Source organism: Oreochromis niloticus, linkage group LG9 (assembly GCF_001858045.2).
Source record: "Oreochromis niloticus isolate F11D_XX linkage group LG9, O_niloticus_UMD_NMBU, whole genome shotgun sequence".
Classification (NCBI taxonomy): domain Eukaryota; kingdom Metazoa; phylum Chordata; class Actinopteri; order Cichliformes; family Cichlidae; genus Oreochromis; species Oreochromis niloticus.
Window position 1 is genome coordinate 34,855,604 of NC_031974.2, and position 22,103 is coordinate 34,877,706.

Here is a 22,103-nt window from a genome sequence, read left to right on the forward strand (position 1 = left end):
TTCAAACCATAAATTCAATTTCAAATTTAACTTAGTCAAATTCAGTTTCTGATGGCACAGATTTCTGCCCATACTCCTGTGACCTGCTCACCACAAAGCATCGATTCTTGTTCATCAGACTAAAACTAAAACTGTACTTTTTTAAAGCAGCACCTTCGTGGCTCTTCTTTCATGGAGCCCGTGTCACTTAAAATGAAGGAAATCCACTTTGGTCAGACTGGAATCAGGGAGTCTACAGTACAGACTCATCATTAACACCATCACATGAACATCAGTCTCGAGATGCTCCGGTCTGTTTCTTCCAGTCTTCCCACAATGCTTTTCTTCTTCTTCTCCATCAAACTTTTCAAACTTTTCAACAGATCAAACATCACTAATGCAGATACATGTTTATTAAGAGACAGAAACACGCATTACAGGTTTACAGGATGCACACTCGACCATAAAACATTCAGTATCTAGTTCCTCATTGGTTGTTTTAGACTAGCAGTAAGGCAAAGCTGGCTTTGGGCTTATCCAGGTAACTTCAGGGCTAATCCTGGGTCTGTTGTACTATGAAGGTGGTTCTCTTCATCAAGGTAAACCATGCTGGGAAACTCCTGCAGGTCAAAGATTAGAGATCAGCAGGCCAATCAACTCTCCAGAAAACAGTGACACCGTACCTGGTCCCCCCTGTGTGCACAGAGTCTACAGTGTCATGAGTAATAAAATAATAAATATGGATTTTTATAAGCATAACACATACGATCCAAAGTAGGACACCTGTGCTGACCTTAAGGTGAAATTGTGTTTTTCTATTGAATCTTTACTGTCAAATTCTTAAACAGCACCAAGTCTGCAGCTAAAAGCATGAAAAGTAAAACTGTTCCAAGTTTCTGATGACCTGGATTTGAGTAGGCGAGTCTTTGGAGCACAGAATAACTGTAGTGTTAACACCACCACAGGTTGAAGGCCAGCTGCTCTTCCCAGTGTGCGTGTGACTGGGCTCACTCTTAGTATGGTTTGCCTCCCAGTGAAGTAAGCATCTCCAGCCTCTCTGCAGCAGTGGGCATGTCAGGTTTCACACCATCTCTTCTCCTCTGCACCATGATGTTGTGCTGCAAGACAAAACAGACCAACCAAAAAAAGCACATCAGATAATTTTCAGAACAGCTCTCTACTAATAATGAAGGCTGAATAAATAGCATGACACCTAACCAAGTCAGTGTGACTGCTCAAGTCTCGCTTACTTGTGTAAAGTGTTGTGTGGCTGTAAAGGTCACTGTGGGTCTGAGAAAATAATGGCATCATGGAGGGCTTCGAATGCCAAACTGAATTCATGAAATCATCAATTCAGTTGGTTTCAGAATTTTTAATTGATGTATTAAATCAACTCATTATGTGTTTAAGACAGGTCCATCCTATCGCAAGGTATGATGAACTTAGGGCGGCCAGGTATCCCACAATGCATTTCAAATCACAAGTGGCAGTGCTGCTCTAAACTGTAAGCAACATGCTGGGTTTAAAAAAAAAAAAGAAATCAATTTCCCGATTCAAATTGATTTCAGTTTGATCAAAGCTGGATTCAGTAAATCCTGAATGGATTTTTAAAGATAAATGGATTTTGCCAGAAAACCAGAATCTCAGCCTAAAGCTCACAAAACTATTTCAACAACCAGCAAACAGCTAAAACTGTAAATGACAGCAGGCACACGGCTTCCACACAAAGATAACTGAATCATGTCAGGCTGGGCCTCAGTGTCAGCGTCTAGGAACGGCATCAACATGCTGTGCTGACAACGCTCCCATTCCTCCTTAAAGCCAACGTTAAAAATGAAAGACTGAAACAAATATAAAACACACATAACCATCAGAGCTCAACCTGTGACAGGGGACAGGCAGAGGAGGGCACACTAGCAGCTGGTGATGTGTTACCCAGATGTAAACAGATTAGTCATGTGACCACTGCCCTGTGACACAGTAATGATAAACAGTGGACATGACAGTGGAAAAGCTTTGATGTGACAGTATTCTGAAGGATTTCAGTGACTGTTATAACAGCGAGCAGGGAGGTTGTTCCTTTACTTCACATTTGGAGCTGAAACAATAGCAGGCTGGGTTCTGTGCTTACTGATGCCATTTCACTCTGGCTCCATGGTGTAGTGGTTTACAGATTAGCCTACTGAAAGATTCCCAGTTGATCCCAGACACACAAATCCCTCTATGGTCATGTCCGTAAGAGCAACTGAGAAATGTGCCAACTCAAACCTGATGTGGCAGCTCTTTGTGACACGAGAGATACGACTGCGCTTTCATACTGCTGGAATATCAAATATTCACATTTTGAATGGTCATAATCGCTGTCACTAATGACCATAGCTCTTATGAAAAGAAAGATTAAGATGCCCTTCATACTGTTCGCTGCACTCAGTGATCAAACAGTAATTTTATATCCTTAGAAATAGAATTATGGCAAAGTTCCTTGAAATATGGCGATATAATTATGAGGGTATATTGACGACCCTCAAAGTCCAAGATGTCCATTTCATTTGTAAATATTAGCACTCCATGAAGGAGCGTGTTAATCCACGTTTCCATCAGCACCCACTCAGATCGACTCGCCGAGCCTCGCCACGACTCAACTCTGATTGACTGGCTTTCCATTACAATCGAGTACCACCTAATCTGTGTCGTTACTGTCATAGCAACGCAACAGCATCCCGTGACATAATTCGTATGTGATACAAACGCTACAACAAAGGCGGACATCGAGCCGATTATACACCCGCTGCTCGGTGGACTCGGGGACCATGACGATGTTCGTTGCCAGGTTTCAAAAATGTCCGTTTTGAGTTTTGTGAACGAGACGCTCTGCTGGGGGTCCGAGTCTGTCTGAAGGATTCCCTTTCTCCCATTTGTTCGTTCTGCCGTTTGTTCCAGGACAAAGCTCTGTTTTCTACTCTTTTATGTCTTTATGGAAGTTGGTGATGTTTCCGTCGTGTTTACAGTTTAAAGTAGCTTTTCTCACTCACTGCAGCCTGCATGGTTCTGCTCAGTGCCGCTGAGTCACGTGACCAGAGGACGGTTAATCACAGCCAATCAGGGAGGAGGGAGCGTAGCCTGCATGAGGGGAAGTGTTTGCACAGACATGCCAGCTTTCTGAAGAATGGGAGCGACGCATCAAACTTAGGAGAGAAACAAACTAAAACATCGATTCCATCCTGCTAGTGTCGATCAGATACCGAAACCACTGATACTGCCGACATACATGTGTTACTCATTACTTGTGGTGCCTTAACCATCCAGTGGGTGTCACCACTGCAGCATCAAGGATGAAGTTCTTTCAAGATCTTTGCCAACAACAAATCAAAACACTGAAAAATTACACTCACCCAGTATTTCCTACAGTTCTTATATCTCTGGAAGTAGGTGGAGCACATGCTTTTATCATAGTTGTAGGCATTCAGACACTTCTGGGAGTCATCACTCTCCTGAAAAAAGGAGTATTTCAAAGCACAGGATTAGAAACCCACTACACTCATGTCCCAGCAGCAGGCACACAGCCGACACGGTGCAGCATGTGACAGACGGCGAGCTTACTTCGATGCAGGGGTTAATGTCCTGGTTCCGAACTTTCCGTGCATTTTGATCCATCTGAATCTGTATGGATGGAAAGAAACAGGCTAGTTTTTCTCAGAAGCAGTCATTTACCTCTTCTCTTTGTGACTCCATTGTCTGTGACGTCACTTGCACTAATGAGAACTGCTAAAACAAAGAATTACTTTGAAGAGTAAAACGTTCAGCTAACTCATCAGTAATAAAACTAGGCTTGTTCCCATTCAAAAGAAAGAGCCACCCTTGTAGCCGTGGGTTTAAGGTGCTGACCATGAAATGGTCTGGGGTACATGTCTCTTCTTTGCTTTAGTCACAGGAAACCAGAAAGAAGGATCAAAATCAAGCTAGCTCTTTTTTTATATATATATATATATATTTTGACCAGGCAGCATTTTAACATTAAACCATAGACTCGACAGAGCATGTCTACCACTGGTTAATGAAATTCAATTGTAAATCCTTAATTTGACTGTTTTCAGTGTCATCATTGTAGTTTTTTAATTACATGTCACAATTCAGGACGTTTTCCTATCTATAGAACCAGAAGTGAGCCGCTGGCTGCCCTGTTTGGATCCATCATCTGTGTCCATGTCCACTAGAATTAGTTAACTGAACTAAAATAACAATAACACAGTAACCGTACAGTAAGGTAAATACTAGGGATGGGTACCGGTGTCCGGTGCCATGATGGCACCGGTTCTGACATAAACGGTAGTAACCAGACCGAAAAGCAGCGCACATTTCGGTGCTTTATTTCGGTGCTTTTTTTTTCCTGAGCCAATTCTAGCCAATCATTTTACGTTTCCGAGGATAGTAGGCGGGGCCAGGTACGTACGTTCTTTTAGAGCAGAGCTACAGATTAAAAATGCCCAAGGCGAAGCGGTCAAAAGTCTGGCTGTACTTCACAGCAAAAGGTGCAAACTCAGCAGCCTGCAACAAGTGCTTTAAGCTGATACTGTGATACTGTCAAAGGAGGTAACACCTCACATCTGATGAAACACCTGGCGACGCATAGCGGGTTTTTTTTTAAAGCCGAGAAATGCACCGTGTTTGATAGCTTGCTGCGAGACCTCACACCGTGCACAGGTGGGTGTGGTGCCTGTTATCGGACCCGGAGTTAGCAACATCCCCCAAAAACCCGAAGAGGAGAGTCCTGGCCCCTAGCCCTGCCAGCGTAGCAGAAATGATGAGGATGATGATGGCAGCAGCAGCCGTTCTTCTCTGCGTGAGTAGCTTCATGTTGTTCGTGTGTAATTAACGTTGAGTAGGCTAACCACATTATTACATTAATGCATGTAAGGTGAACTAGCAAACACCGTCGTAGTTACATGCGGCTGTCTTCTTGTCTGATGGCAGATACTCCCTTCACCCTGGCCAAAAAGGCTAAAATGACCAAAGAAAAAGTGGAAAACAGTTAAACATGAGAGGTTTTTGGACAAAGTTTGTGTTTTTTCCATTGTTTAAGCACTGCTTCCAGCCAAGAGTGAGACCATATATGCCCTATAGCTGCAGAAAAGGCTAACATTGTTATCTTTTTACAAAAAAAAAAAAAAACAGCTGAACATGAGAGGTTTTTGGACCAATTTTGTGTTCTCCATTCTTTAAGCACCGGTTTGAGCACCAGCACCGTTTCAAAAGTACCGGTTTGGCACCGGTATCGGATAAAACCTAAACAATACCCATCCCTAATAAATACGTACATAACTGCCTCCTTTTGCCCTACTCAAAGGCCATTTTTTTCCTTTTTCAGTTGCAGATATTGTGATGTAAGATGGGTGTTTGCTTTCCAATGAATCAGGCATTTCAGAGGCACTATATCAACACCAGACTGTTATTGTGGGCAACATATAAAAGTCAATACACATTAGCTCACTTTCAATCGTTACATTTTCCACATGACATGTGGTTATGTACTATTGTGCAGCAAGAAATCATTCCAATGCATTTTACTGTAATACACCCCCCAACATGTTTTATACTGTGAAGTTTGATGTAACACATCATTATTTATTCCACAGGTCGATTTACAACTTGAGGATATCAAAGGTTAAGTTGTGATCAGTTTGGCGATTGACTTTTATATCATGTTTACAGTTTTTTTTAGGATTAAACAAATCAGTGAAATAAAAAAGTGAAACTTCAATAAAGCTGAATGATGTTTGTAGTTTGAAATACGTGCCGAATTAAAAGGCAGTTCTTTCTACTGTAAACAGAAACTTTTTAATGATTCCTGGAGATCGGAAGCGTTAAAAAGAGCACTTGTTATTTAATTAGCAGATTTCCTAACGACGGTTGGTGCAGCTGAGCGTCCTCCACCAGTACGTTTCTATATTGTATCAAGCTAAAGCTTCTTTAATGTCTCCAAACGGTGCAGAAACTTTGTAGCAGCTCTGAATGTGAGTGGAATACTCACCATTACCTGAATACGGCGACACAACGTTACAACGTGCCTTCTAGAACCCGGCGTTAGCCTAGCGCCCCGTGGAAGCAGCTAACATCCACTGCAGTGAAGAGGAGCCAGCTTTAGAAAACACACAACTGCCCCTAGACTCAAAAAACGACGCTAGCACGACTCCGAGCAACATGAAGCTAACTGATAACGCAACCTTCTGTCACCTTACCGCCGCCTCTGGTTACTGCACCGGCGCACCACGACGTCACCGAGGACTGACGTCAAGATGAGCCAATAGACGCTGTAAAAACCTGCAACGTAGAAAGACAATCCAGCGAGCCAATAGGATTCCTACCCTGACTGTTAGGTTTCGTATCCTTGCAAAACAGGGGCGAAAAGAAGTTTCGGGGATTAACGACGAGTCCAGTTTTTGAGTTTTATTTAAAGACAATGTAAGCGACACTACAGTGAAAACAACAGCGCCTTTCACAAATCAAAAAGCGCCCTGTCGGAACTTTAAATGGGTGTGACTAACTCCAAGTTCGGTTGCATCGCAGCGCATACACAATGGCTGCTCGAAAGAGGAGAAAGCAAACAATTTTCAGGCCCGCCGCGTCTCGCAAAAAATATGAGAAAAAAATTATTAAAAATTCGGAAAATAGTTGAAAGTGAAGAAAAACTCAACAGAAAGGATGATAAAGCGTCCGGGGTAAGTCTGGTGTAAAATAAGGAAACGGTTACTCAGTTCTTCAATTAAAATATCGGGGTTATTTAAATTATGAGCGGGGTGAGCTGGGGAAAAAGTTAGTGTTAATCAGTACCCAGCTTTGGACCACAGAGAAAACTAAGGCAGGGCACAAGGACTGAGATATGTCAAATCAGCGGTGTCACTGCTGATATTAGTGTGACGGTGCGTGTTCACGAACATTAAAGATCCCACGAACCAGTGGTGTGAAGGATACTTGAGGAAAGTTGAACACTTGGTTTATTTTTCTAATATAATAACAATGGCAGTGCCGTGAGCCCCGTCACGAACAGGCGCGCTGAGGCTGAGAAATAATGTTCATTTTCCTCCCCGCGGGATTTCACTTTAGCGCACGCAGTGTAAACATTCGTGTCGGTTCAAGCATCTCCTCCACAAACCGTAACGGCGATACAAGCGTGCAGCGGCCGCACTGACATTTTGTCTGCGGCCGTGTACTATATGGCGTTTTCCCCTCTGCGCTATTGATCACAGTGTGACACAGAAGCTCACGTCCAAAAACAATCGGCTCCGTTTCTTGTCAGTAAAGTAGAAAATGGAGGGAGAACTAATGTGGCAGCGCCGAGCGTCCCAGCGTGTCGCATAGTGTCTTTAAAAAGCCCAAAGTTACTGTGGCTCAGTGTGATTTGTGTGGCAGGTTCACACTTCGTGGGCTGTTAACGAAATGTGTGCCTGTCGCTGTTCCACCGTGCACAGCCGGTCATAAGTCAGGCTATGGTGCCTAAAACGTAAAGCTTTCACAGACTTGTTCGGTGCTGTCCAATCAGGAGCCAGTCTGTCTGTACCTGTCTTACATACATTAAAGCAGAGCCGAAGTCTGTGTGAACGCTTCTCCGACCGCTTGCTTTGAACCCGCCTGTGGTTCCGATGTGCTGCATAATGAGAAATGCACTGCACAGGACAGAGCTGTCCGCACAACCCGATTCATCAAATTAGGAACTGATTAAAGTTTAGGGAAATTGTGAGAATTTAAATACGGGTAGAACCGTCTCCTAAAATCAGCCGTTTCTATGGTTTTGAAGCCAAAAAGTAACTTTCTGCTTTGCTTGTTTCTGTACAATTCACCAAGTTTAAAGCGGGTTTATTCTTTCTGATTAGACTGAAACGATTTCATTTGGTTTTCATTTACAGGAGAACAGTTCTGTGTTGAAATGAGTAACATTTCGTCTGTTTCCTTTTGCTTCTAACAATAAAGATTATTTTAAGAGTGTAAATTCATTCAGATATTCAGGGATTAAAGCAAAGAGCTGCTTAAAGAAGAATCTATCCACACTTTCACTAAAACATGAATAAATGCTTAAAAAGTTTTACCAAACAGGCACAAGTAGTGACAGTAGTAATACTTAATCATGTTGCTAAAGAATAGTGAGCTGTACTAAGTAGATACATTTGTAATTTCTCTAAAATAAACAGTTATTCATAAAAAAAAATGTTCTTTTTTTTCTTTTTTGGTGTTTTTTATGTTTTTTGGTTTTTATGAAAAGTTCTTCTGCTAATTCTTAATTATTACAAAATAACCAAGCATTTCCTGTGTAGTTATTTGTAATCATTTAGTGTATATTTTCAGCTCATAAGTTAAACGAAATTCTAAATGTGCTTACAGTAATTATAGAGGTATCAGCCCCAAACCATAATCCGGTGCAAAGAGTGATGCAGTGTCTTTATTTATCAGTGTTTTTATTGTCATGGTTTTATTGTGCTGTGTAAACTACTTTGCAGATCAAGCAAAATTTCATTTCACATAAAATATTTTTATTTTTTCTTCGGTCAAAAGTTGGTGAAAATGCAAGATGTGATCTGTTTGTCTGCACTGAACAACTCTTTTCTTTGTCTGTGTTTGAAAACGAATTTCGAATAGAATTTGAATAGAAGAATCAAATTGCTTTTTATTGTCATTATACAACAGAATAGTTTTTATTTTTAATAGTTTGAAATACACAGTTAAATATTTCACACTAAGGACATTTTATTTCTTTTTTGTAGATTCCAGCAAGTTGGTTAACTGGGGGAAAGTAATGGTGTGTGAGATTGTGTAATTAAAGAGAAGGGCTGTTTGATATTAGCTACTGATCCTGAAGAATTCAGTGCACCTCACAGCATCGACAGGATGAGATCTTCATGTACAGGGCTTAGCTGGTGGACCCTGCACACAGAAATAAGACCATTTCTCTGTTTAAAGAAATGTAACCAAATAAACTAAAATAACCACATCTTTGTTTTTATGTTACATCCTTCGAAATGACAAAGTACAGATGCATGTGTGTCATGTTATTAGTATTATTAGATCGATCTATATATATTTCTGTAAGGTTGGATAAGGCCATGTTCCCTGTGGGTTGCATCACCTGTGATTAAATCAAAATGTTGCCCCATTTTTGTCTAACGTAGGATTTCAGCTGCTGCTCGGTTCAGACGCTGTTGATTTTTTTTAAAATACCTGGACTGCAGATAGACAAGTCTAACAGACGGTTCAGTTGGGATTATCTTGGTATAACAAACAAAGCTTTCCCTGAAAAAGACGTGTATGAAAGTTTCTCTTGTCCTGTCACTATTTCCCCTTCACACCATGACTGCTAAAACTCTGCACTAGTTAAAAAGACCGATGCTCTGACTCCTCTTTAGCCCGCAAGACACAGCATGTGGGATTTTTAGAAAAAGAATTAAAAATACAGATTAGTCAAACCATAAGACAGTTTTCCACTTTGCCAGGCTTCAGGTCCACCGTTTGTGTTTTTTCCAAATAAAACAATTATTAGATCCAATTATAGTTAAATGATTGATTCAGATTTTTTAATATCACGGGTCACCCATCTGGTGCCACTGTGGCCAATGAAAGGGCTGCCCACTGTGTTGTGTTTTGGTGGGGTTTTTTGGGGGGGGGGTTACATTTCTATATGACCTACAAAAATATTTTTAAAAATTATTTTGTGGTCATTTTGAGGTTTCTGTGCACTTAAAAAGACATGATTGTACAGCATACATCTTTAATGGCTTTAACAAGCAAAAACTGAGTGCATAAGTTTGAATTTGTTTTGGATTTGCATCACTGCTGATGGGTCGACAGTGTCTTTCAACTTGCCAAGGCCCAGAACTTGATGTTAGTGGTGAAGTGACTGGTCGTGTCCCTTCGCCAGCGTAAAGGAATCGACTGACCAGTACCATCCAAGCAACTCAGTCAACATCTAAGGAGAAGAATTACACGTGTTGGGAAGGTCTCTTGGAGCCATATCTAAACAGCTGCATATTCCTAAATCTTCACCATTCTAACAATATTATATCAGTGCAAATTATTCTGGTATGTCACCACTTTGCCAAAGTCTGGAAGAAGACCCAAACTATCACTTTAAGATAAGAGGAAATTGGTTGGGAAGTTCAGGAATACCACAGGAAACCACCAAGGCTCAAACCTGCCGTGAACTGGAAACTGATGGAACTCCATGGCAACAAAGAAGAAGCTTGTGCTCCAAAATCGCCATCTTCAGCCCGAGTTGAAATTTCAAGTTCCCCATATGGACAACCAAAATGGGGCATTTGGCCACAACGATGACGTATGTTTGGAGAAGTGAGGCTTTCAAACCTAAGAACACTGAGCTCATACGATGGAATAATAGCAGCAGCTTGGAGACAACAATCAGAATTTCTTTTAGAATAGCTAAAGTGGGCTAACATTCAGCTTCTGGAATGGCTTTCCCTAACATCTACCTCAACCTTAGTGAAAATATTTGCACTATACTTAAAAGTAAGGTTTGGACATGGAAACCAATTATTTTAAATAAACCAATTATCACGAGTAGTTCAACTTTTGAGACGATATGTAAGACTTTCACTTAGACTTTCAATAGTCACCAGTTTGACATCATCTGCAGGAGTTACCCAGTTTCTTTGTTGATGTATTTTCACTGCAGGTCTTTATTGGAGCTCATGTCGTGTCACAGCCTTGTCCTATACTGAAGCTCTGACGATATGTCTGCTCTTTCTCTCCCTCTCTCACAGAACCCTGTGTCCAGGCAGTGTTGAGCACATAAAACTGGACAGAATAATCACATCAGTACTAGTCCGACGCCGTGCATCGGTCCATGTAGCTGGTCAGCCTTAGGGTGCCATGGCCACGGGAACCCAGGGCCACCGTGACCAAGTCCTGGACAAAACAAAGCTTGCAGTACCTCTGGGGAGGCGCAAGAGAGCAGAAGGCAAGCTGAAGAAGAATTTCCCTTGTCAGGAGTGTCAGAAAGCTTTCAACAGTCTGGAGAAGTTGAAGGTGCACTCATACTCTCACACAGGAGAAAGACCCTACCGCTGCTCCCACCCTGAATGCACCAAGGCTTTCGTCTCCAAATACAAGCTGCTACGGTACAGACAAGCAGCAGTACATAACAGGCTGCAACATGTTGCTTTCTCTTTGCACTTTTGGTAACATAATGTTGTGTAGTGGTCAGATTGATGTGTTGAATACTAGTTTGTTGTGTTTATGTGTAAAGCATGCCTACTTTAAACATGATTGCAACAATTGTGAGTGCTCATAGAATGTGTCTGTGTTCCAAGGCATATGGCAACTCACTCGCCAGAAAAAAACCACAAGTGTTCATACTGTGAGAAAATGTTCCACCGTAAGGATCACTTAAAGAATCACCTACATACTCACGATCCACACAAGGAGGCATTCACTTGTCAAGAGTGTGGCAAGAGCTACAACACGAAGCTGGGTTTCAAACGCCACCTTGCCCTCCATGCTGCCAACAGTGGAGACCTTACCTGCCAAGTGTGCCTGCAGCCATTCCCCAGCACTGGGGTTCTTCTGGAACACCTCAAAACACATGCTGGCAAGTCCTCCGGTGGGACCAAGGAGAAAAAACATCGTTGCGAGCATTGCGAGCGGCGGTTTTACACCCGTAAAGACGTGCGACGACACATGGTAGTGCACACCGGACGCAAAGACTTCCTCTGTCAGTACTGCGCCCAGCGTTTTGGAAGGAAGGACCATCTGACGCGTCACATGAAAAAGAGCCATGCTCGGGAACTGCTGAGGGTTAAAACTGAGCCAGGCGATTTGCTGGAGCCCGTCGTCTACGACTTGGCGTCTGGGAGCGTAAAGGGGGAGCTCCCGGGAATGCTGACGCCAAGACCGCACCAGCTGAACATGTACACAGGCCCCGTCCTCGACACCGAGCCCTTCTCCAGTCCCACGCATCCTTTTTCTTTAAAGTACCCACTGGGCTCCAACTTTACCTCATACGCCGTGTCCTCACAGGAGCGGGAGCAGAATCTTAAGGGAGACCTGGAGACCTACCTGATGGAGCTTCAGAGCAGTATGCCATCTTCCGCCTCTGAAGCCCAAGAACCCCAACTCTCCTCCTCCAAACTTGAGTTGGTTCCTCAAGTGGGTGTGCTGGAGGAAGCCAATGAGGAGGTGTCCCTGTCCAAAATGTCCACATCAGTAGCAGCACCCGCAGGCGACTCTTTGGCCTTATCTTCCTCTCTAATGGATTTTTCACAGCTTTTCAACTTCCTGCCGCTCAACGGGCCTCCGTACAATCAGGTAGGGGGCAGTGGGGGGCAGACCGTCACTTTTCTACCCAATGAAGAGCCCGCATCTCTAGTTCAGCTGCCCTCTCAGGCTGCCACGGGCTCAGAGGCTGCTGAGAGTCCACTTCAGGGGCTCTCCTCCTCCTTCATATCCAACCTGAGCACTCCAACCACACTGCCCCGCTTCCACCAGGCTTTCCAATGACCCCAGTAAATCTGGCACATGCCACTCACAAACACTGACACACATGTAGAGTTGCATGCCCATATTAAATGCCATACAAGATGCAAGTGACCCACGACTGAAGAAATTGGCACATCTGTCCATTTATGATACCAGCAGACACTAACCTCACAGGAGACACAGCACTGACAGCAGCACACTCACACCATAGAGCCAGGTCAGCTTTCTAATGAGGAGGGTTTGTTTTGGGGCAAATGTAAATTATTCTCTTTTAGAGACTTTTTTTTTGCCTTGGGCAATTTAAAAAAGAAATGAATAAAATCCTGATCTGTCCTTGATTACAGAGACCTCAGATGCATGCTGGTTACCATATGAAGCAGTCATATGCTCAGACTCACAAAGAAACAAACCATTCTCTGTGTATCTCATTAATAAGCTCAATGCAAACATTAAAGGGCTACTTTGCATAATAACATGAACAGAGCTGACTGACACTGAGATGATTTGGAGTTTTGACAGTTTTCACATGGATAAGTGTTACGGCTGAGACATTTGATTGGCTTGGGTATACATCGCATATAGTTCTTCATATAGCACTTTGGATTTTCTGGTCTTCAAAGATCATTATGTGTGATAAGATTTAAAGAGCATCTGTAGTTTTGAGGGTTTCTGTTCAGGAGCCAAAGTATAACATGAGGTTCTTGGCAGCCATGATGGTTCATTTATTTCTAATTACAGTAGAAATTAACTTTTCTTTTTTGACTGTACTTGAGTGAGCAGCCAGGTGCTTTACTGTGTCATACAGTTGCACCGTCAGTAGTAAGACCATGTGCTCAGCGCGTGGGATTGGCCAAAGCCCAGTTTCAGCCATAGGCTGTATAAAACGTGGACTCCAGGTCTGAAAACTGAAGCCAGTGCAGAAGTGCCTTAAACCTGCATCTTAAATGACCAACAGATGGTGAGATCTGTGTTTGCAGTAACTTCTCTTCCTCTGAGCTCTTCATCTGTGCTCTCTTTCAAAAAACTCAGCTTTGAACTTTGTGTTCAGTCAACTTCTGTTTCTATGATCTGGCACTGTGTTGTGAAGCGCGGTGTGATGTTTGTCCTGATAGGTGCCATAGAAAAAAACTGTAACTGTGTTCTGGTTCTATAGATGTGGAAAACCTGAATCTCTGTGACGTGACATCTGTAAAGACTTCCTGCTGAGTTTTATATGCTCAGTTACTCATTTCAGGTTGCATTGAATTAAAATAATAACAGTATTGTGTTTTCAAGGATTATCTGTGATATGCTTATTGACTAAAGGCGTGTGATTCACAAGTTGTTAGCCAATGAACACGTGGCTTCACTGTCAGACCTGGCCCTCTGTCACATCCAGCCCTTTGGATAGCTGTGTCCACCTTTTATACTGTCTGTAGTTTCAACTGTTCCTGAGCTTACTATCAGCACGTAGTGAAGTTATGCCAGTTGGTAGTCTGTTGGAAGGTGGGAAGCAGGTCCAGTCTTATTAGAGCACAGTTTGCTCTCAGAGCTCAGACAGGAAGTTGGCAGAACAGTAAAAACATGTAGTTGATGGATCCATTAAAGTGGTGGTTCATTCACACTATTACACAAAATACAAAGTATGAATTACTGAGGAGCAGTATTACAGTTGTCCATCAAAGTTTACATTTAACTTTATCATTTAGGGTTGCCTACATTTCACAGCAGTACCTTCATTTTTATTAAAAAAAGCAAACATTTCTTTCTCACAGAGTTTCAAAGTTGTGCCTTACATTTAAATTTGCCAGTGTGCCTCTGGCTGCTGAAAGCAGATCCATCACTTACCTTTGTAAACATTCACATGTTTTTATCTTAACTGTTATCAGCTGTTCTAGAAGTCGGTCCTTTGGACTTACCAGAGTTTCTGCGTTGGTTACCTGTAATCTGTGGTCTGATCACAGTTTCCACACTGACAATCCAGTAACAGCAGGAAGTGAATTTTTGGATGGGTTATCAGAAAATGACCAACAGTGACACAGTCCCATCCACATGTCGCCCACCCTCTCTGTCAGGGTCTGTGCTATCTGTGCTGCTGAATACGGTGACCTTTGGGGGTCAAAAATAGACCATTGTGTGGTAAAAAATTTGTTTCCATAATCGGTAAAGTACAGTGGTACCGCAGTGGAGCGTTTCCTGGATGCTGTCGCCGTCCCTTCAGTTGTTACTGTATAAAGTTCTTCTTGTCTTTTGCACAGACTAACCTGACTCTAGGCTGTGAAATTTAAGTGATCCATGTTTCCTCAGTATCGGGTATCTAAGACCTGAGGCGGCAAAACGGCCCTAAACCATGATAATATTTCCATCAAGTATTTTCAGCTGCTTCCTTATTTCCCAGGGGGCTGCCACAGCAGATGGACCCACATGTTTCATTTGGCACAAATGGCACACTGCATCCACTGCCTGATACAACCTTTCCATTTATCTGGGACGGCCACTGTGCAAGGTTTGACCACCAGAGACTGGTTTCTCCCAGTCTCAAACCAGTTTCATGTGTAAGTGAACATGTTAACCACTACAACATGACTGATTGATAATTATGACATACAGAGAGATCAGACCACATGTTGAGTATTCAACACAGAAATCCTGGGAGTATCAAATGTTACCATAAAACTGCAGTCATTTTAATGTTTTTCCCTTTGACTGACATTCATCCTCACATCTTACAAATAATAAGGTCCAATTCAGTCATTTAAAATGTTAACAAAGCAACCTTTACAATGTGCTCTACCCGTGGACACAAAGTGACATCAGACACAGGTGAGAGCTAAACACACTGCTGATACAACACAACAGGACTCTGAATGAACTTACTGTGACATGAAGGCTTTTTGGTTTTTATTGTTACTTTGTCACATCCTGGCTGTCATTCCATTTTTAAAAAGACTGTTGTCATCGAGCATTTTTGAATTTGTGAAACTTGAAGGGAACGTTGTTTCACAGTGTTGTGCAAACCCAGCATCCCCTGGACAACCTTTAAAATAATTACAGCTGACAAATAGATCAGTTTGATGGTCAAGCAATTGTCTAAAACTGCATTATCAGATATTAGTCATACATTAGTCTGCACTGACTAAATCTATGAATATCTGAGCACTAAAACACAATCCTGGAAGACGTGGCTGTGTTTACTATGACACAGTGTGTGAAAATAACTGAAATACTGTTTATAAGTACAAAGGAAACTGCTCAGTTGGATTTTACTGCAGTGCTTAAATGGTCTTTACAGTCTTTTCAGTTCTTTGACATAGCACTGCGTTATTCCTAAAACCTGCCCTCTGAGGTCAAAATCTGCCTACAGGATGGTAGACTGAAGCAGTTCTGCTCCTCTATGAGAATGATAGTTCAAATGAAAGGATTTACAGCACTGGTCCTTGACGTCATAGATCGTCATATAAAAAACATGTAACCACACAGTGGTTTTCATTCATGTAGAAACTTCAAATACTAGAAAAAGAAAGTCAAATTGTCTTGAGGGGTAGATGTTAAGACATGGAGTGTTACTGGATCTTTAATTATAACGATTTTGAATTGTTCACTATTAAAAGGTGGTTTCTTTAAATTCTTTGATCAAAAGGATGACTTCTCACAGAATGGGCTGATGTGGTTGATGCTTGGTCAGAAGCAGTAAAGGCAGGCAGCGAGTAGTAACTCTGCCTCAGATGGACAGTTCCAGGTGCGTAAATCAGCCTACACACAGGGCGCATTTAAAACCTCGTTCTCAGTCAGCGTGATGTTGTTCAGATGAGCATCAGATCTCAGCTGTTCGCATGAACAAGAAGCGTTCCAGTCATATATATCAAACACAGGTGATGCATTATAGTCCATGTTAGCTGTTGGTTCTCTTGACATTTGGAGTGAAAGATGCTTAAAGATCTCAATAAATGGATAAGAGCTCAGCTTGTGCCAGCTTGTAAACACACACTGAAGCATCACGGTTTAGGATTGTAGACCGCACAGTAACTATGTGACAACATGAACTCGTGCTGCTGGCAGACTTACGTGGCCAGACATATTCATCTGTAATTCTTGGTTTCATTCAGGAATCATTCATGTCTTACTGAAACTGAATGCATTGATGGTGTGGAACATAGCTGGCAGTTGGCTCCATGTTTGTGTCCAGTATGAAGGAAGCGCCGTACACCCCATGGCGTACTGGTTCCAGTTACAGTGGTGATGTGTAGACAGAGAAACACTGAGCGATTACTTTTGATGCGAGTTTGACGGCACTTCTCGTGGCTGTGGGGTTAGGGTACGTCACCACTCGTCACTTTGACTTTGTGCTTTGGACAGAATTTCTCTGAGGTTTTGTGTTTTCGTTGGAATAAAGATTTCTTCTTCATGGACATGTTTCCGATAATGGGGGAAATGTATGTATTTTGAATAATGCCTGTGTATTTGTGACCTTGACTACATTGACATATCCAAACCATATTAGGTTGTATGTTACTCTGTCACCAAAGTTTGGGCCACAGCAAACTGACAGGTGGGAAAGTGTTCCCATCCCACACAGAATCTACTAAACAAGCATTTAGTCTTGTTTAAACTGCTGTTCCCAAGGTCAGTAATGATGGTTCATGCTCATCACTGTGGCTTCTGTTGTAAATGAGACAGTATATATAGAGAGTTTCATATTTCTTGCAGCTGGATATGAATTATTTTTCGTTTTGGTTAAAGTCTTTTTTTAAACCCTGGCATCAAACAGTTACAGTAAAGAGTGACAAGTCTGTTTCATGTTTGTTGCTTTCACCACTTCCACGAGCGTCAGTCACACCTGCACCTGAAGGTGAATAGATCAGATTTAGTGCGATAGCGTCAACACATTCTTGTATAGTTTGACTCCATGTACCTGTGTCCATGCCCTGCCTGCAGTGGTCTGACAGTCACTGCCATAAACAAATCTTATTTCATCCAGTGAACCTGTTTGGACACCTGATCCCCTTTGAAGAGCTACTGGGCTGCGCACTCTACAGAAAATGTGAATTTCACAGAAATTGAGTCGTCACTTCCCTTCCACCACATAGGTTAGCATTTCCACACATGTGGTGACTCGTCTGATGCCTGTATAACCCAATAGTGTTATAATTTACCTCACTTTTCTTCTTTGAGCTCCAAAATTCTGAAAATAATGACACAAAGTTCCCTGTCTCCTTTGTGAGTGACCAGAGATGAACACGAATGGAAACCATATTTTTGTAGGTTGTGTGAAATGTGGAACTGAATTCTGAATGTTCCCAACCTTTATGGAAGTTTGCTCTTTGGATCTTGTGAATGTTTGTGGTTTTACAAGAGATGTTAGCAAGCCGCTATTTTTATTAGCACTTTTTGTAAATGGGATGCGTTTATTTCCTGCAGCATCGAGTCTTTTATTACAAATGTATAGATTCTATATTTAGCTCTTTTAGAGAACAATAACATGTAAATACAATATAAATGTTTTATTTTTGCAGGTACAATTTTTGACAGTGTTTTTCCTATAAAGTGTCATTTTTGCTTTACTTGCACAATTGCTCTGTGTTTCTCATTGAGGGCTCTTGCTTTGCAGCTTTGTTTGGACTTAATTGGTCTCCTTTGACCGTTGGTACGCTGGTTTAAGTCAGAATGCACCGTAGTGAAGCTGAAACGAAGCTACTTAATAATATCACTGTGTCACAGAGTGTTTAGATGTCCAAAAATAAGATGTGTCCAATAGCTCCATGAGTGTGTCCTCTTCTGTCATTTTTACACCTCGGTGTGATACATTACTTGATTTCCTCGTGGTCGCTGTCTGAAAGCTGCAGCTAGCTACACATGTGATGTATAACTCTTATGGACTGTACGACAGATTCCAGGTACAGAGAAGCAATAACAGTGGATCAAAGCTGATTACAAGTATTTTAGAGAGAGTGTGTGTGTGTGTGTGTGTGTGTGTGTGTGCGCGTGTGTGCGTGCGCTCTGTCCTGGTACGTGCTGAGGCAGGAGATGCTCTTCAATGAGAGGCACAGACCTTTAGCAATTCAAACTTCTTTATAAGCTTCAATGGTACCAGTGAACTTTATTGAATGTTATGAAAAAACACTGCAATATATTTTGGTATTGGATCAAGCTGCTAACATACTTCTAAAGCTCCTTAAGGTGCTACAGACCTCCTTACTATCTCTTCAGACGTATCGTTTGTACAAAGTATCCCGTGTAGCTGAACAGTTGGTATGTGTGTGCCTAGTTGTACTTTATAGCTTCATATATTTTCTTGTACTGTGACTTTTGTAGTCTTTGCCTTTAATATAGCCCCACCACCACCCCGCCCACGCTCACCTGCGTGTGAGCGTCCACAGACTGAGTCGTGTTGGGAGGTTACGCTGATGCTGGGAAACTGATAGCAGTGTAAATGAGCTGCATCCAGCCACATTTAAAAAGACCATCCTGTGACGATGATCGACTCGTTGCAAATTCTTAATGTTCTTCATATTTTACTTTACTTTTTTTTACTTTTACATTTATCTTACAAACTACTGTTGTATTTTTATAGGCAAAGTATCACCTAAACACACAAATACATATACAGCTCACACTCGTCTGTGTGTGTTTATAGGTTGTGTAAAATAAATGTTAATCCTGCAGCTTTGACATCATCCAAAGAAGCAGATTATTTATTGCCTGGCAGAATAACCTGATTTCATTCACATATGTTGCTGCTATAATAGAAGAGCTGCAGTTGACAACTCCAATGTTTTATTCAATGTAATAAAAGAAATCAAACAGAGAAGAATCCAGCTCGTCTGTTTTCAACGTGTCACTCTGAGAACTTTGTTACTGTTACACACTGAAACACTGTTACACTGTGTAACTCACTGTAACTCTTAACATTGTTTTCACTGCTTCTCTGAAACACTCCTGAAGATGCAAAAATCCACTTTAACACTTTGATCTTCACTCTATAACATGAGGTCTTCATCATAATGGTGTGATCTTTGTGTAAAAATGGGCTCGCCTTACAATGTCAACAAAAACTGGTGACTATCAGCAGTAGTTGTGTTTTACTTTAAATCCCCATCATATTAGCACAGCTTCAGTATGCTGTGCTTTTAAAGTAGAGAGCTTTGGAAACCACTCGTCTGTGATGGGATGGGCCCAGTCGTTTAGGACTTTCTACATGAGAAGAATGGTTCAAACACAGGAAAAGACATCAGCTTTAGTAATGTCTCCTTTAATTAAACATGAATTTGAACCACTGACATTAAGGAATTTAAGGTGCTGTAATATTTTAGCCTTTACTAAAGTCTAAATCCACACTCATGGCTGTATTCTAAACTGATGTATATTTGATATCACTGTTCTTAACAGTCATCATCCTCCTAAAATCAGGGTCACGGGGGGGCTGGGGTCTATCACATGGCTTTAGCTTGCTAGTAAGAAATGTATTCAAATCAAAGCTTTAAGCTTTTTAATACGTTTCCTTTTCTTACAACATGAAAAATCTCTCTCACCCATGAAAATGACAAAATACCTCGTACTCTGAAGGTTTGTGTGTGACAGACATGCAGCAGATTTCATAATCAGCTGTGTGCATTGTGTCACTGCCTACAGTGCAGTACAGAGATTTCAGACAGATCTTTTCCCATCAGACTGGTTCCAGTAGCTTGCATTAAAACACAGTAATGAACAGTTACATGTTTTCCTTTGTTACCAGTGAGCAGGCTGTTAGAAAGTGAGCATCTGTTTTTGCATGCTGGAAAAGTCAGAGAGAGTGAAACAGACAGGCTGTGAGCTCCACGCTCCTCGGTGGAGCTCCCTCCCCCAGTCTCACACTCAGTCCACCCTGACAGTTCAGGGAGGGCTCTCCATCCGCAGCTTTAAACACTGCGCACACATTACCAGCTCACACGGCTCGCCATGACGTATATATGACCGTAGATGTTGTTATGCTTACTATCCCAGATGTTGTTCACACAAAGCCGTCCTTTTACCCGGCTCTGCCCTGTTGTATAGAGTAAACTGAGTTGAACCATCGGCATGAACCCAGTGAACCCAAACAGAAGCATTACATCCTCCAGAACAGTAGGCGGCAGTGCGGAGCGCGTAAAAGCCTCAGCTGAGCGCAGAGTAGCTGTTCGGCGTGCAGAGCAGTATGGTCCACAGCGTGCCATGCCTTCTCCCATCCCGCTGACCCGTCTGCTGCCCAAAGACTTCTGCCCCTCTCTGGACACGGGGCCCTGCAGCAGCCCGCTGACTAAGCACGGCTCCACCCTACAAGTGCCCGCTCAGCGGCTCCATGGCAGAGTCGCCACTCGGCTTTGGTCCTCGGTTATCCACTGGAAGCAGCTGCGCTCCGTGCAGCCCGTGGGCTCGGGAGGCTTCGGCTCGGTCTACAAGGCGGAGTACTTCGGAGAGACCGTGGCGGTGAAGAAGGTCAACAGGTCAACCAAGAACAAGCTGGCGTCCCAGCAGAGCTTCTGGGCCGAGCTGAACGCGGCGCACCTGCGCCACGCGAACATAGTGCGCGTAATAGCTGCCACCACCTGCGTCCCGCCACAGTGTGGAGATGAAGGCAGCATCGGGGTTATACTGATGGAGTTCGTGGGCAGAAGGAACCTCCAGCAGGTCATTTACGGTGGCACGGAGCCGCTGGGACAGGACAGGTGCGTCAGGTACTCCTCGGACATCGTTCACGGCCTGAGGTTTCTCCACTCCCACGGCGTCGTGCATCTGGACATTAAACCAGCTAACGTGCTGCTAACCAGCCAGGACGTGTGCAAAATAGCAGATTTCGGCTGTTCGCTCAAACTGGACCCTGGCTGTGAGGTCAGCGCTGCGAGCCACCAGCCACTCGTGGGTGGCACGTACACGCACAGAGCCCCTGAGCTGCTCAGAGGCGAGAGGGTGACTCCTAAAGCGGACATCTTTTCTTTCGGCATCACTCTGTGGCAGCTTCTCACCAGAGAGCCGCCCTACACCGGCGACAGGGAGCACGTCATCTACGCGGTGGTGGCTCACAATCTGCGGCCTTCTGTTCAGGACCACCAGGTGTTCGGGTCGGAGCCGGGGCGGCTGTTTCGGGCTCTGCTGAGCCGCTGCTGGAACGGAACGCCCCCCTGCAGACCCAGCGCCCAGGAGCTGCTGTCGTCCCTGGAGCAGCTGCAGCCGCAGACCTGATTTGATCGTCGAAGCTACGCACAGGTGTGTGGACAGCTGTGGGTTTGAATATGTTCACCTTCAGGAAACGAGTACTGTGCGTTAGGCCAGGTCAAAGCTGAGGAAACCATGGAAGTGCCTTTCTGCAGACGCACATGGAAACGCTGGCTGTCTCTGACTACATGTCAATCATGTTTTTACTGTGCAAATAATAAGTGTGCGTAGTCCTCAGATTGTAGCATTAAAATAAGCTGGTTTTAGTTGTTTCTGTGCTGCTGTCGGGTCGGTCCTGTGGGACCAGGACACTGTTTTTGATATTTCAGTCAGCTTCTACAAGATCTTCCTCTCAGACCACTGAACGTCCTGATCCAACTGACACTGTTTCCAAATGTTTCTGAAATGTGTTGTGAATCAAAGTGTGTGTAATGTGATATTTGGGTGTGATGGGTTTCATTAAAATTCTTTTTTATGCCACGTTTGTCTGGTGTTCACAT

The 22,103-nt window shown here is 43.0% G+C and overlaps 3 protein-coding genes across 10 annotated transcripts; 2 read left to right on the forward strand and 1 right to left on the reverse strand.

Annotated features, from left to right (window-relative positions):
- Positions 1-374: 374 nt before the first annotated feature.
- Positions 375-6,355, reverse strand: chchd7 (coiled-coil-helix-coiled-coil-helix domain containing 7). Of its 8 annotated transcripts, none has more exons than XR_003221602.1 (6): positions 6,216-6,355; positions 6,014-6,095; positions 3,580-3,639; positions 3,372-3,470; positions 884-1,097; positions 375-599 (listed from the first exon to the last, which is right to left on the reverse strand). XR_003221602.1 is itself a non-coding variant. In XM_003457509.5 (5 exons), exons 1-4 carry the CDS (start codon positions 6,008-6,010, stop codon positions 993-995), a joined length of 267 nt encoding a protein of 88 aa, XP_003457557.1. In that variant the 5' UTR covers positions 6,011-6,225; the 3' UTR covers positions 375-599; positions 991-992. The 8 variants fall into 8 exon arrangements, 2 of the variants coding, with proteins under 2 accessions (XP_003457557.1, XP_025766044.1); XR_003221598.1 differs by having other exon boundaries at positions 6,008-6,095; XR_003221599.1 differs by having other exon boundaries at positions 6,008-6,095; positions 6,211-6,239.
- Positions 6,356-6,374: 19 nt separating this feature from the next.
- plag1 (pleiomorphic adenoma gene 1) lies at positions 6,375-18,602 on the forward strand. Its single transcript, XM_003457516.5, has 3 exons — positions 6,375-6,695; positions 10,743-11,099; positions 11,292-18,602. Exons 2-3 carry the CDS (start codon positions 10,852-10,854, stop codon positions 12,475-12,477), a joined length of 1,434 nt encoding a protein of 477 aa, XP_003457564.1. The 5' UTR covers positions 6,375-6,695; positions 10,743-10,851; the 3' UTR covers positions 12,478-18,602.
- Positions 18,603-19,686: 1,084 nt separating this feature from the next.
- Positions 19,687-22,083, forward strand: mos (v-mos Moloney murine sarcoma viral oncogene homolog). The gene has a single exon (XM_005462297.4). It carries the CDS (start codon positions 20,491-20,493, stop codon positions 21,628-21,630), a length of 1,140 nt encoding a protein of 379 aa, XP_005462354.1. The 5' UTR covers positions 19,687-20,490; the 3' UTR covers positions 21,631-22,083.
- The last annotated feature ends 20 nt before the right edge of the window (positions 22,084-22,103 follow it).